At 43.4% G+C, this 16,297-nt stretch overlaps 1 protein-coding gene across 1 annotated transcript in view; it reads right to left on the reverse strand.

The window, feature by feature from the left end:
* The window catches only part of ARHGEF4 (Rho guanine nucleotide exchange factor 4), a 129,305-nt gene extending 116,547 nt beyond the window's left edge, over positions 1–12,758 (reverse strand). Inside the window, exons 1-3 of the mRNA XM_056849594.1 lie at positions 11,564–12,758; positions 8,832–9,152; positions 7,783–7,912 (exon numbers count right to left, since the gene is read on the reverse strand). Of these exons, the coding sequence (XP_056705572.1) occupies positions 7,783–7,912; positions 8,832–9,152; positions 11,564–12,601 (1,489 nt within the window). The 5' untranslated portion in view covers positions 12,602–12,758. The remainder of the gene's footprint in view (positions 1–7,782; positions 7,913–8,831; positions 9,153–11,563) is intronic.
* Between the last annotated feature and the right edge of the window lie 3,539 nt (positions 12,759–16,297).

Below are 16,297 nucleotides of genomic sequence, written 5' to 3' on the forward strand. Positions count from 1 at the left end.
AAACAGTGACTGAATATAATGTATGAGTGAATTGGCACTTGGCATCCTACCATTAGGGGTGCCAACCTTGCTTGAATAATATTTACCAGATGGATGTTTATTTGGAAATATAGAACTGTAAGTAGAAATTATTTTTGCCTTGTATGTGTGTTTATGAGGATAATCATTGAGATGTTTATAAAAATAAATCATGTTATGTTCAATATAGGAATGGAGCTGAAGAAAAGACTTTGAAATGGCCGTCCCCCATCATTTCCCATAAAGTGTTGCTTTTGGGATCAGTGTACCAGTTATTGGACTCTTTGAAGAAATACTTAGAAATGTATACCTGAAAGACTATTGCTTTGTTACATTGACAGGGCATCAAACTTGTAATGTATATATTGTATATATTTCCACCCATTTTTGTCTATGTATTCCATTGTGTTGATTGACTGTCATATATGTTTAAGCACGAATAAGAATTTTGCTACTTTTGTACGTATAGTCTCCAGTGCAGTTTTTTCTAACCTCCAGTTGGTGGCTGGAGATCTCCCACCACTACAACTGATCTCCAGGTGACAGAGATCAGTTCATCTGAAAAAATGGCCACTTTAAAAGCTGGACTCTATGGCATTATACCCCATTGAAGTCCCTCCCCTTCCCAACCCCGCCCTCCTCAGGCTCCACCCCCAAAACCTCTAGGAATTTCCCAGAGTTGGCAACAGTACCTGCTATGAAGACATCATGTCAGGGATTTTAGAAGTAGGTGATTACTCAGAAAAGAAGTCCCACTGACTTCAATTCCAGTAACTTACTTCCAGATAAATATACTCGGCATTAGAGCTGGTTGGGAGCAGAACAGCATGCTGAGTACAGAAACTGCAAAGTTGCACTAGTAAGATTTAGCAAAAAAATTCTTATATAGAAGGTGTGGCTACTCCTTTTTGCTGCAAGATTTGACATTATGATTGAATTTCGAGGCCTGCTAAGCAAAAGGGCCAAGAGGGACTGTGAGAGTCCAGTTATGTTTGCTGGTATGGCAGAACCCACCCTGATGCATTCCTTCTTCAGTCCAGAAGGCCACTCTCTAATTTTCAGAGGAAATTTATTTGCTGAGGTTCCTTCCTTGTTTCGTTCTTTGCTTAGCAGCCACAGATGGCCTCTGTTTCTGGATCAAAGCCACATTGTGGGCTGCTTCATTTGGTACAGCAGAGACATGGATGCCACGAAAAACTGTTCTGCACAGAGGGGGCTTGAAGCAGCTGCCATAATATTATTTTGCTTATGATGTGGATCCATGTTAAACTGGGAAAACTCTCCCTGGCAATGCTGCACCTTCGCGGAGGGGCTGTTGGCACCAGTGTGAGCACCTTCCAGACAAATAGCACTAAGCCACATGGTGAATCTCTGACATTACAGCAGCCAAGAGGAAATATTTTGAGTGGTGTCATAGTGCTGCCATAACGCATGAAGGGGTCCTGGCTCGCATTATTATGTATGATTGGCGGGGGGTGGGTGGGAAATCAACATTATGAAATCTATGAAACTTTTCTTTGTTTTACAAATCTGCAAATCAAACTCTCTGTGATAACTATCTTCCAAAAACGAAAATACAGTAGAAACTTCATTAACTAGACAGAAAAAAACCAATATTTCGCACAAAAGCAATGACAGCAACACAAAACAATCCAAGAGCAAATGTCCACATACACTCACATCACTTGTAATTTTGTAATCCAGCTTTATTACTCTGCTCGTTGTATGTAAAATAGGGTTTCACTGTATTATTTGCCAATCCTGTAGTGCTGCTTAAGTGTCTGTATTAGTGTGTTGTTGTCTATGTGTGTAGTGTGTAGTGTGTTGTCGGTTCTATGTATGGTACTCTTTTTACTGCATTGTTTTTAGATGTAATCTGCCTTGAGTCTTAGCGAGAAAGGTGGACTATAAATAAAATAAATAAATAATACTTCCTGCAGTTTTCAGGTATAAAAGGCCTTTATAATTAAGAGTGCCCTGACCTGGATGGGCCAGGCTAGCCTGATCTCATCAGATCTCAGAAGCTAAGCAGGGTCAGCCCTGGTTAGTATTTGGATGGGAGACCACCAAGGAATTCCAGGGTTGCTGTGCAGAGGAAGGCACTGGCAAACCACCTCTGCTAGTCTCTTGCCATGAACCCCAAAAAGGGGTCACCATAAGTCGGCTGCGACTTGACGGCACTTTACACACACACACACACACACACAATTAAGAGTGCAGCAACTTAGGGCAGTGCAACTGAACTGGTGCAACTACATCATATAAAATCACATCTGATGTGGTTGAAGATGGGAGCATCAACTCTGAATGTCATTTTGTCTAAGTCAGAAGAACCTTGCAAGCCCCACTCTTTGTGCCACCAGTGCAATACTGCAAGTACAGAGCAGACCTGTGAACTCAAAAGCAATCAGTCACAGGCCACAGGGGCAACAGGATGCTTGCATGGAACAAGATACCAGCTAGCTTGCAGCAGGACAAGCACTGCTTTGGCATCAGCCTGGTAACAGCTCACAATGGACTGTGCTAATAAACTAAACAGCAATCTAACACTGCTCCTCACAGATTACTTGAGTTTCTTCCCACCTATTGTCAAATTCTTCACATTAGCTGTGGTCAAATGGGAGTTTTTAAAGCCTGTGCCTAGGCTAGCTTGATCTCATCAGATCTCAGAAGCTAAGCAGGGTCAGCCCTGGTTAATATTTGGATGGGAGACCACCAAGGAATACTAGGGTCGTGATGCGGAGACAGGCAATGGCAAACCACCTCTGATCGTCTGTTGTCTTGAAAACCCCACAGAGTCGCCATAAATCAGCTATAACAGGATGGCCAAAAAAAAAAAATGGAGCTGAGAAAACACAAAAAATATTAGCCGCACAATGGACCTACACAACTTCCTCACTTGAGAAAACACACGCAGCAAACACTGCTAAATTATTAAGAGGCATACATATGCCGGACAGGGATCCCAAACGTGGTGACTGTGGGTGCCATGTGGCCCACTGATGCCTTTCCTGGTGCCTGCCAAGTGTTTTCAGAAAGTGGACAGGACCAGGTGAGACTTTTGCCAAGCAAGGCTTCTGATTGGCCACTGGAGATTTGATTGGCTGTGCAGATTAAAAACAAACAGACATTGCTTTGGCAGCAGCTGCCACCACAGCACAAAGATCTTCACTGTGTGACTGAAGGTAAGCTGCTGCCGCCGCCATTTTGTTACTGTCTCCACCTCCTGTGGTGGCCATTTTGTGACCGCCACCACGCTGTCAGAATTCTAAAGGTGCCCGCAGGCTTTAAAGGGTGTTGGGGACCCCGGACGCTGGAGTACACTGGCCTCTCGTTGACTTCACAATATTGTTTACATTAAAATAAAATATTGCCAGATTCCCCAAGGCTAGAAGAATATCAACAAGGGCGGGAGGGACAAACTGCCGTTTCTGCCTGTTGTAGTGGCATTAAATTATCTCCAGTACAATTAACTAATATCTTCACCATCCAAGAATGGAGATTCAGCAGCATCCTCAAGCATTCTACTGCGCCATTCAACTATTCTCAAAGGTAGGAAAAACACATAAAACAAATTGCCTTGCGCACAATGAAAAAGCCTATAGATCCTTGTGTGTGTGAAATGCCTTCAAGTCGCAGCCGACTTATGGCGACCCCTTTTTGGGGTTTTCATGGCAAGAGACTAACAGAGGTGGTTTGCCAGTGCCTTCCTCTGCACAGCAACCATGGTATTCCTTGGTGGTCTCCCATCCAAATACTAACCAGGGCTGACCCTGCCTTACCTTTGTATTACTCTCGCTCAAGCACCCCTTCAGCACCAGGAGCACATGTCTACATAATAGAAGGGGAGGTGGTAGCCTTGCCACAGAAGAAAAGGCTGAACCAGTGTTCACGAGTTTTTCTAAGGCCTTTTATGTTTGGCTGCTTCCTCATGGTCACCCCCCACACACACTGCTTCGGGGCTTCGCTTCGATTATGCATGCATTTTCTCACCTCAGAGGTCACCTCGCTCTCCCCCCACGTTACCATGCATTTTGCCCAGGTTTTCTGGTTACTGGCTAAATGCAAATCCAGAAAATGCAGGCAAAATGCGTGCAAACATGAAGGGAGAGCAAGGCGACTTCTGATGGTTGGAAAATGCATGCATAATCAAAGCAAAGCCCCAAAGCAGTGTGTGTGTGTGCAGGGGGGTGACCGTGAGGAAACAGCCATGCATAAATGGCCTAAATCAGGAACCATGCACATTCCATCACTGCAGGGCAGCACCAGTTGGCTTTTAACAAAGGAAAAACCCGCAAAGCAGAGGCACTGCTGAGGGAGAAGGAAGAGAAAGCCTTACTGGTGTTCCTGACCATGTTTTAAATGGAACACATGAGTAGTCACCCTTTGAAGATCTGTTTAAAAACAAACAGTGTGTTCAAAATGGCCAGGGGGAGATCAAATTACACCAGTCATTGTGGGTGATGTCACAATCATCTAATACATACCTGGGGCAACTTGCTACCACATTCCATTTAGCACTAATATAAATAATGTCTTAAACTAGAAAGAAACATGCATATATTGTGGCTTCAACTGTTGGGAAATGTGTTATTTCCCCAACAGCAGTATTTCCTTGAAGACAAGCATCTGGATCGCCCATAATGAAAAAGTAACAACTACATTTTTGTTGTACTATTCACTTTTAAGCTGTAAAAGCTCTAATAGGTTGATCTAGATTTACTAAGAATTAAATGCCGTGGAAGTAAATGTAAACGTTGCTTGCTGTTAAGCATATTAGGGATTGCGGGATTAATCTCCTTTGCTGCAATTTAAACTCACTGCCTGTCCTTTCCTCAAGGAAATTAAGTAAACAACTATCTGAAAAATACTATCCCTTCCCTAAACATCCCCCATCTTTTCTATGGACCAATGTGCATTTTATACTTACCACATGGAGGGCTTTGGAACCGCCACATGGCTGCTGTTGCCTGCTGTGTAGGGATGGCCTTCTATTACGTGCTACAAGTTCTTGCAGCCTACCCTCTGCTTGCATATGATGTGTCCTAAATCATTAACACCCCACTCCTGTGCACGTTTACTAAGAATCAGGCTTCACTGAGTTAGAAGTTTTGCTCAGAGAAGTGCAGATAGGAATGTAGCCTTAGCATCTTTCTCAGTCTTCTCCATTTAACCTTCCATCTTTTTAAACAAATGAAGCAACACAAACCAGACACAACACATTACCAAGACAGAACCAAGAATGTGGGATAGAGATAAAATCAGGCACACACTGAAGGACACAAAGAAAAAAACATTTGGGGGGGAAAGCTTACAAAGTCCATGTGGTAACAACATTTTCAAATGTATCTCAGCAACAGAGTTGCCAGTTCCTCCCTGGCCATTAGTGGGGGAGGAGGGATCTTACCAGACTTAAAATGAGGCCTAGGTAGGGTTGCCAGGTCCCTCTTCGCCACCGGCGGGAGGTTTTTGTGGCAGAGCGTGAGGAGGGCAATGTTTGCGAAGGGGAGGGACTTCAATGTCATAGAGTCCAATTGCCAAAGCGGCCATTTTCTCCAGGTGAACTGATCTCTATCGGCTGGAGATCAGTTGTAATAGCGGGAGATCTCCAGCTAGTACCTGGAGGTTGGCAACCCTGGCCTCGATATCACCTGTGTGATGACGTTACTTCCGGAAGTAATGTCATCATGTCGCCAGCGATGAGGGAGACGCTTTGGTATTTGGGCAAAAAATTTATGGGAGAAGCTGTTTTTACCATAGGGTCTTGGCCTTATACTAGAGTGTCTCCCCTGTCATCGCCTGTGTGATGATGTCACTTCTGGAAGTGATGTCATCATGCCAGTGACATTGAGGCAAAGGCCTCATTTTAAGACCCCCGCTGGCCAGATGGACAGCACTGGGTGGGGGGGCCTTCTGGCAACCCTACTCAGCAAGCAAATTAGTTGGATATTTACAAAGCAAAACCATCCAGTGCATAATGTCACAAGAATCTTTCAGTGCCTGCTCTTTTGTGCTGCAGTTTCCATTCTGTGCAATTCCTGGACTTAGCTGTAGTATTTTTCCCCAGCCTCCCAAAACTTGTGAAGATTCCCAAATGGTCATGCTGGGGTCACAGCATTCAATAGTGTGATATTTACAGCTAATTTCAAAATGTTCTGTATACCCCTAAAGATACTGCATTCAATTATTTCTTTTTCCAGGGAACACCTCCAAGCTTTCCAAAACCTGGGGCACCACCTATTGGCCAATCTTAATATACATTTTTATTCTGCTAAAATATATCTAGTCTTTCTATTTAAACAATGTCAATCTAAAAGCTAACAGAAAATTGAGATGATTTGTAATCCATTCTACTGTACACTTGAAGGGGAGGCAAGAGAGAGAAACAGCTATTATAACAACCACATTTATGTTCCGTACATTCCTAAGAATTTTTGTAATGAACTTAATAAGATTTGAGAAGTACTATTATCTGCTGCTAAACCAGAGGGTTAATAAATTTCCTCTCCTAATACATTTTGGTAATTAGAAAGGGTTTGCAAGAGGCAGGAAAATGTTTGTGGGGTGGGGAATACATCTCTACTACCGTAGCTAACAGACCGATATGCAACATTGTTGCCTTGGCAATAGCAACATTCCTATCCTACTCCAATTTAAAGCTTTGGCTTTATTTATCCTCAGTGGCAACACCACGTAGCCAAAAACTGATTGGCTACGTGGCACTATGACAACCTCACATTTCTACATTAATCCCGCTTTAGCTGGCGTTACTTGGAGAACAAGAACTGGTACCAGAGAAGCAGCAGAAGATATGAAAAACAAGAGCTATGAATCACTATGAAAAGAAGTGTGTGTGTGTGGGGGGGGGTGTTTGGTGGGAATTGTGTCCTTAGAAAAGTCCCTTTTTGTCTCAGATATTTTCAAGAATGACCATTTGGCATAACCCTAACTGTAACAACTGCACATGCATGATAGAAGCAATCATCCCATGGGTCCTGCCACAGAGGATCCCAAATTCATACAGGTGCCTTCTATCCCAACTGACAAGATTCCACGGATAGAATTGCACCATTTCAACATAGTGCCACTTTCTGTCCACTACAGTATTGAAGTATCACACTCAGTACTTATAATACACTGTAAAAGTATGGATACTTTATAGTGAAGAACAAGTGGGCAACAGACAACTTTCTCTACCCAAAATGCCACATAAAAGTATTTACACCCACGAAGTGGAAAGCACTCTGCAAGGGGTCTTGAAGTCAATTCCACACACATTTCTCTCAAATCTGAAGACCACCGAGCAGGAGCAGCACCCAGTAACTGTGAAAATCTATGTGGGAAACTTAGTAGACTGGTCAACAAATCTGCAAACCTCCCCTCATCTGCCAGCTAACGCTTCTGCTTTCATTTGCATGAAATCTTCAAAGGATGCTTGTATCTATAAACTACCTCTCTTCTCTGAAAATGTTGTCAAAGAGACATACAGGGTGATCATATCACCCTTAAATCTCCATGGAAACATCTCATGAAAATAATGTATTCTCCCTAAATACTTCCCAAGTGACTGAGAACGTCACTGCACGCCAATCTCAGCCTGTAGCTTTAAAATGTCGATGCAGATCGAAAAAAAATTGAAAACTTCATATGGAAGTGTAAAGACAGTACCAGTTCAGGGCAACAATTCGAAATGACCATTTCGAAATGAACCAGTAAATAACAAAATGCTCTGAAACCAGGTGTCAACTGCAGTGGTGCTCCTACCTGGAAAGGAGATGCGCTGCCTCAGGCCCATACAGTCCAAACCTGTGGGTGTACTCTGGGAATAGAGATGTAGCTTGAAAGGGTGAGCATGGAAGGCCACTGGTGAAGTAACGGATGGTCGCATTTTAACCTATGGGGAAAAAAAGTGGCAGCCATGAATTAAAGAGTCGTTTAGCTTGGGCAGGGGGGAACCTCCGAAAAAAATTCCTTTTGTCAAATCACAAATAATTTTTTGCTCCAACAGATATTTTTGTAAGGTTATAAAGACAGCAAACAAGTTTTAAATCAAAACAGTGAACATTATGTTTGAGGAATGCAAGGAGTTCTATATGCATCCCTTGCACAGAACAAGACTTATAATGAAGTAACTCAAGAAATAACAGGACACCTGTCATTTAATACTGGTAGCACTCTAGTAGAATAATACACTAACAGTGCATTCCTAAGGAGAGTTACTCCAGTCTAAGCCCATTCATTTCAGTGGGCTTAGACTGGAGTAATTCTGCTTAGGAATGCACTGTAAGGTATCAATCCGCAGGGCCAACAAAACGGAACTCTTCTGACAGGTGTTCCTCCAGATTTAGGCCACTGGTTTGGTCTGTTACCCTCTGTGTAACTGCCGGCCAATTTGATGCCTCTGAGTCACAGTGCTGAATGCTGTAATGCTGGAATAAGTGTTGGTTTTTAATTTAAATTGTTGTGATATTTATTGTATTGTAAACTCCCCTGAGCTTTGGAAGGGAAGTATAGAAATCTAATAAATGAATGAAAAATGAATGAATCAATCAATATACTTGATACTCAGGGTGTGTTAACTTTTCAAAACTTGCCCATCTCGACTGCCAGCATATCATGCATGACAGAACAGATGCTACAGAAAACTCTCTTTCTTGAAAGAGACTCCATTCTCTTGATGCACGCTTGACTACATACACAGTTAGACACAAAGAAAGTGGCAGAAGTGGTTAAATTGTACAGCTGGGAGAAAGGGGGCAACAGCAGAGACAGGCAGCCTGCAAGAGAACACAGGATGGTCTTTGGTTCCTTACTTTTAACTGATCCTCTGGGGGGTTACTTGGTTCCATCTCTCTGTCTGACTGTGTTTCCTTCACAAGCGTCCTTTTCCGGTTCCTTTCCATCCAGGCATCATCAAAGCTAAAACGCTTGTACAAGGGTCTGCGTCTCTTCCTCTGGGTGCGCTCGTTTGCTCTTGGCTCCTGGACATGGAAGGGAAGCATCCAGGCTTTGTTCTCAACGTGTGAGAATGAGTGTGGAGACAGGGGCGTCTGAGGAGACGTTTTTCTGCCATGGAGACCCCGTTTCTCACCTGGCCGCTTTTCTGATGTAATTTGACTTTGCTGGATGCTCTCCTGTTTCATAAGCAACAGGTGGAAACAAAAACAAAAAAAACTTGATTGGTTTGCTTGTTAGGCAGCCGATGGCAAAGCAACTGAGCTGAACCTGGAATTTCTTGTTACAGTCTAGCCAGAACATTTGCCACTCTGTAGAGTAATACCTCCTAAAGACCTAAACCTTATTAATGAAACTTCTGTTGTAGCCTCTACTGAATCTGACGTATAAGTGCACAGGCTGCAGGCCAAAGGAAACTCAGCTATGCACTGACCTGTTTAAACTTTGTGTAGATAAACATAAACACATAAACAAAATAAAACTGATCTACTGTACAAGAAGATGTTTCTGGACCCAGGCCTCCTGCTGGAAAGGTAGACAGCAGTGGTGGCCCATGAGCACCATTGATCAATTTCGGCTGGTGAGCCAGCTGTGGCCATTTCTGGGCCATGGTGGTGCATGTCTTGGTAATATCTAGATTGGACTACTGCAATGCACTCTACGTGGGGCTGTCCTTGAAGAGTGTCCGGAAGCTACAATTGGTACAGAATGCTGAAGCCAGATTTCCTATAATAAAAGCAGCACCTGTAGCTTGAAGAAACAAATGCCCTCAGAGGCCATTACTAGGCAACCACACAGTATTGCCAACCTTCAAGCCTTCGTTCCTGCCAGTAAAAGAAAGGGTGGCAGGGGCAGGGCCCTTTCTAGGGCTGTTTTAGTCTTTGAGGGAGTGCTGCTTGGGGATAGGCCTACCAGCAACCAATAGGCAACTTGCTACCACACAACTTCCATGACTCACCGAGGCCCAGAAACCACCCTACAAAAGCCATTATAGTATAGTGGTTAGAGTCTCAGGATCTGGGAGACCCAAGTTTGAATCAACACTCTGCCATGGAAGCTCTCTTGGGTGGCATTCTCAGCCTAACATATTTCACAGGGTTACTGTGAGAATACAATGGAGGAGAGGAGAATGATAAGCTACTATGGGTTCCCATTGTGAGAAAGATGGGGTATAGATGAAGTAAATAAATAATAAATATATCTGAAGATGTGTGGCAGATAAAAGTAGGCTGGTGGGTGGGTGGGAAGGAGAGAAGGAAGCAGGGAATGGTAAGGGTGTGGGGGTTTCCAGAAGGAGTGAAAGAGGAAATAGTGTGGGGCAGCGGGTAAAGGCAGAAATGAGGTGCCCCCCACAACTCCTTGCAGGTTTCCCAACTCGCAACTGGGTTCAGCCTGGAAGCTAGGATTCCAAGGTAGTTTTGACAAAAATAATGGACACACTTAATTAAAAATTGTTGACCATGCAGGGACCAGCTGGCTTGGCAAGGCCAACCAGGAGGCAGAGAAAGGGGCATTTCTCGAAGTGTTATTGCAGCTGTGTGTGCGTCATGCCACACCAACGCTGGCAGATAGATCCCCCGCAGTTATTTTATTCCCATCCAACTCACTGATTTTAACTTGCCTTGTAGGATTATTGTGAGTATAAAATGGACTTTGGGTCCCATTAGGGAGAAAGCTGGGGTATAAATGAAGTAAATAAATATTTACACCAGGGTTGACAGCTTCCAGGAGGGGCCTGGAGATCTGCAATTTCAATTGATTTCCAGACTAGAGAGATCAGTTCCCCTGGAGAAAATGGCTGATCTGAAGAGTAGCTGCTCTATGGAATTATACCTGCCAAGGTCCCTCCCCTCCCCAATCCCACCCTGCCCAGGCTCGGCTCCTCCCTAAAATCTCCAAGAATTTCCCAACCCAGAGTTGGTAACCCTACTCACACCATTCAGACACATCCCACCCCCATTGCCTCTGGAGTGAGGGCAGCAGGAGTTTCAGAGGAAAAGCTACTGCTGCTGGTTGCCAAGGGAGGGAGGGAAGCAAGGGAAGAAATGCAGAAACAGTTCTCAGGGACACAAATGCCCTCTGAAGTGATTTTGGGAACTGCTGCACAGATTTTGGAACAAGGACAGCTCCACTACCTCCCAACCGTCTGTTCAGCCAGGAATGTCACCACAATTGAGCTGACAGTTATAGGGCACCCTCCACACACTCTTTTAATATATTCCCATGACCCAAACACACAAATGGAAACCTGAAGGCAGAACTGGTTATGCACTTAATTTTTCTGATGCACACTTGTAAACAGATCCTAGATTCTTTTACAGGTCCTGTTCGATTTAGCTGTAGAAAAGTTACATGGATGATCAGTTCTGATGTCACCTTTCCTTCTGAATGTATTCTTAGAATTACTTTCAAAAGATGATTTCACAAGTGCCGAAAATGACATCAGAGCTACTACACAATTCCATTCCACTGACTGACGTGCAAATAGCTACCTCTGGAAGGAAAACAGAATTGTACATCTTAGCAGGGAGAAATGCCACAGTACTCAAAACCCTCAAACCATGTCCCCACCACCACCAAAGCAACTCACCTCATCTCTGATGATATCACTCGCGGAGGAAGCAGTGTTTAAGCTGATCTGTGACTGGCTGCTTATTCCACTGTCTTCTCTGTGATAGTCATTATCTAATGAATGCATAGACACCAAGAAGCTAGACCTAGGCTTCAACGTCTTTGGCCTCTCTGGAGCTTCCAAATTGCTATCAATCATAGAAATGTTGCCCAGAGATATCATTGAAGTGGAACTCAATCTTCCAGGGTAATGGAAACCCTTTCGAGAACTGGTCCTAGGACTCTGGGGTTTGGGGCTCATAGGCCTGCATGGCATATCTTTCCGTTCATACATTGACAGCTGGGGGCAAGAAGGAGTGAAGTGAGAAAATGATGACTGCAGGTCAATTGGACTAACTGGGGATTTCAACCAAAACTCTTCAAAAGAAGCATCTTTGTCATTTCCCATTGCTTCTTCTTTCCCGTTGTAGTCGGGGCTGCGAGGACACTTTAAACTAAGTTCACAAGATACACCTTTTCTTCTCCTCCTGGCATCCACAGGCGTAAAGTCACTGGTCCCAGAGGAATCAGAATGCCCAGCTTCTGTAGAGGAGCCATTAGACACTCCTGAACTCAGACAGACTTGGCCACTGTGGCACTCAAGCTTTTCTTTGGATGATCTTCTAGCAAAGCTGCCAGGGCTCCTGTGTGTACAGGAACTCTGCTGTGTTGGAAGGGAACTAAAGGAAGACCGCTTCAGACCATCTGCCTCCTTGCTTTTAAGAAAGGCTTTCCAGGATGCTTGGTACAACTTGGCTTTTTCCTTTTCATTTTTCATTGAAATCTTTGGACTCTGTTCAGCATTTTCCTTCTCCAGAGATTTAGATTCAAAGAAGCTTGACAAAGATCTGTGGGCCAAGGCCAATCTAGTCCTGAATTTTTTACTCTCTGTGTTTTTGTTCATTTTGAAGTCATTCTCAGATGAGGATTTCCTCAGTTCAGGGTATTCTGTAGACTCACTGTCATTATTCTCAACAGAAGTTAGAATTTTTCCTTCACAGTATTTTGGTTTGGCCATTTTTGGAGTAGGGCTCACATCTTCCAAAAGTGTCCGGCTAGAGCAGGAAGCCTTTCTCAGGCTAACTCTGTTAAATGCTCCAACAGGTCTCTCATAGAATAAGTCATCATCATCTGAATACTCTGCAAGGCTGTGGTCCTTACTTTGGAAAGTGGAGTTGGATGAACTGTTTTGCAAAGGCTTTGTGTTGTCTTCTACCTCACCCTCTTCCTCTCCACCTGTTTCCTCTGCCTTGTTTTTGGTACTGCCTTGATTTTCAGCTGTCATTGGCTTGGTTTTCCTAAAGGAGGCCATTTTTGAAAAACCTAAAAATTTAGAATGCTTGGGAGACTTCTCTGTGACTCTAGTCTTACTGTTTTTCTGAACTGCCTTATAGAAACTGCTGTTACTACCCTGGAAGTTAAACACATTTTCATCCATCTCCTCACTGTTTGTGCTACCAGTGCTGATATTATCTAGACTTGCTTTGGAGGTAATGTCTTGGTTGTCTGTTTTCATTGGAGCATCATGGACACCCATGCTTAGTTTCTGTTCATGGTCTCTGCACCTGGAATCTCCCCACGAAAAGCTTCTGTTTAGCTCTGTGCTTGAAGAATTGTCACAATGCTCCATTTTTTTATCACAGGTTTTCATCACAGCATCACAGGTTTTGGTATCTTCCTTCTCGAAAATGTGTTTACCAGGCACATCATTCTCTAAGGTCTTATCAGTAGCAGCAACTTCAGCACAGAGGCCACTAATGCTATTACTTTTCTGCCTTCTTGCCATAGTCACACAAACATCTTGCTCTACATCTGTGGCCATAATTTCATCCATCACCTTAGGAACCCTTGTTTCAAACTGTAAACTGTCTTGTGCTGTCTCAAAGTCAGAATCAGCATTCCTTTTGCAGGGCTCCGTTTCAGCATTTATGACAAAAGAGTTTGCATTTCCCTCCTCACTCTGGTTTTCTATAGCGCTTTCCGAACTTAAATGACGTTGAAAGGAATCTTTCTCCACAGTTGTTCCTATAGAATTTGCACAGTCGAACAATGGTGGGAAATCTAGATAAGTGTCCTTGCCTTCTTCATTAGTGGGTTTTTCACTTTCTAGGGTAATAAAGAGCCCATCTCGACCACATGATATGACATGTGCTGGAAAAATGTCCTCTCCATAATTGGACTGTGCCTGTGGAGCTTCCTGTAACTCTTGATCATCTTTCAAGGGGATGAAGGGAGAGGCCGAATTCTCATGCTGCAGTGTCTCAGTGCTTAATCCAACCAGATACTTCTCACCTCCCATATTCTTTGTTTGAGGCCCTTTCTGTCCTAGGGATTGTGCAGATTTTAACTCTGAAACCTGCTCTGATTTTCCCTCATGACCAATGCAATGTGATTTGGATGCTGATTCAAGGGCAGAGACATCTTCCCCATCACCAGAATAACAATTCTCCCTTTCCATACCCACAAGATGATCATCTAGTCTCTCCTGATCAGACATAGGACACTTGAAGGCACTGGACTTCCTGCTCATATTCTGAAACATTTTTTCCCCTTGATGGGCTGTGAAGTCTTTTCCACATGATGTTAGAACACCATCCACAATTCCCCAATCTCTCCTCAACTCATTCACCCCTAAAAAGGCCTCATTATTTTGAGATTCAAGGCAGTTTCTTTCCATGTCCAATTGTTTACTAATAGTGGAAGCATGGATGTCACTGGAATTGTCACAGTTATCCATGATTTGCACACCAAGGTAATTTCCTTGGAATTCACCATTATGGATTTCAAAGTCAGAACTAAGCTCCTGGGGGAGCCCATGAATTCCTTTCCCACCCTCTAATCCAGATTGATTTGTCCTTAGTGTCACATTAGCATTTATATTTGTTGGTATATACTCCAGAGTGATCTCCTGTTTAGAATCACGCCCAGACTGTTGTGATAGTGCCACAGACTTGCTCTCAGGACACACATCTGCTCCTTTTGTTGTAAAGCCACAGGTCTTGAGTTCATTGTGTAAATTTGTACTGCTAACTTGATAGGTGTTTGCTACATGTGTTAGCGGGTTCTTATTTGAGTCCAAGTGAGTGTTAACAAGTAATCCTTCAATACTTGTATTATTTTCCATCTTTAAGAACTTCTGTGAACAATCATCAAACCTTTGCAAATTTTCACATACACATTCGTAATCTGACACTGCTAGAGCCAATCTGGAGCACGACCAACTTAATTTACGTCCCAGGCAAATACAGTCACTGGCATGTTCTTTGACCTCGTGAGTACTTATGTTCTCAGGAGTGCTATGCCATAATTTCATTTCTAGGTCCCCTGGCCTCTGGGGTGGCACATGAAATTTAGATTTTAAACATGGTAAACCTGTTGCCTTCAGCTTTCTGCCACACAAGTGCGGAACTGTGGTTTGCTCACTGTCCACGATACACTTCCTAGTACATTGGCTTCTAGGTATGTAATCTTCTTGATACTTAGCATTGAATGCCTCACAGTTTCTTTTCCAAGTTCTGTCGGTTTCTAAGTGAATATCAGGCAAACTATACCTTGAAACAGTTTCTGTGTGAACAGGTGTGCACTGAGTCTCAGGGAAAGTCAGTGAGCTTTCAGAGTTTGCTCTAACACAAGCAGTTTCTGTGTGAACAGGTGTGCACTGAGTCTCAGGGAAAGTCAGTGAGCTTTCAGAGTTCGCTCTAACACAAGCAAGCTTTGTTGCTGCTATCCCTGTGTTACCTTTGGCAACAGCACCTTCAGCCAAATGTTTTGAGCTGACTTGGAATTGTACCTGTTGATCTACAAGTTTTGTCTCCGCTACCAGTGTAGCCTCAGTCTTTAACACAGAGTCTTCTTTACTGGTTTCTAACCCAATGTAGGGAACCGGAACACTGTAAGGTAACATTTTTTCCTTCCCATTGTCCTCTTCTGTTTTTGATGCTTCTGTGTGTATCTCCAATTCACCTTTGTTAGGAGATCCTTGTAGAACTGTATGTAGATCCACTGCTTTCTTTTGCATATATCCAAGTTGTCTTGTGCACAGGGGCTTGGAAGGAACTGTTTCCGCTTTTGGTTCAAAAAAGTTAAGCCAGGGTTCTTCCATTTCTGAAGAAAGGCAGTGTGAACTCACACTTGTTTCTCTAGTGAAATCGCTAGCAATGGACTCCGAGTCTGATACACTTTCATAAGGCTCTGTCTTTATGTCTGATAGTGATTCACTCTGGTGTGACTGGGTCTCAAAATAGTCTTCATCTGTTTCCTGGCCTGATCCACGTATCTCCAGCTCTAATGTGCTGGGGACAGAAGAAGTCTGGTCTTCATCAAGCTCCCCTTCACTCGTGCAATTCTCTACAGGCTCTGGGGCCTACACAGAAAGAGAAAAGTGTCTGTCAAAGATAGATCTTCATAACAAAAATCTTACTATATAGAATTAGTGTTCTTTAATATTTAAATATTCTGGCTTGGTTCAGACATGTTTGGACCAGGGTGGACGTAGCCTTAGACTCAAATGCTCCTCCCTTTGCAGGTGGCCAGCTAATGAGTTATCTGCACTTTTGCAGCATATAGCTTGTTATAGTTAGTTACAACCAAACCAGATAACTTGTATTGCAAACTAGGATTCTGAACAGTTTGGTTGGAAAGTATGGGAACCATAGTTTGCCAGTTCAGATGTGAGAGTAAATGGCAATTGGATATAAAAACAGAAGCATCTAAT

The sequence above is a fragment of the Euleptes europaea genome, chromosome 5, assembly GCF_029931775.1.
Source record: "Euleptes europaea isolate rEulEur1 chromosome 5, rEulEur1.hap1, whole genome shotgun sequence".
Taxonomy (NCBI): Eukaryota; Metazoa; Chordata; class Lepidosauria; order Squamata; family Sphaerodactylidae; genus Euleptes; species Euleptes europaea.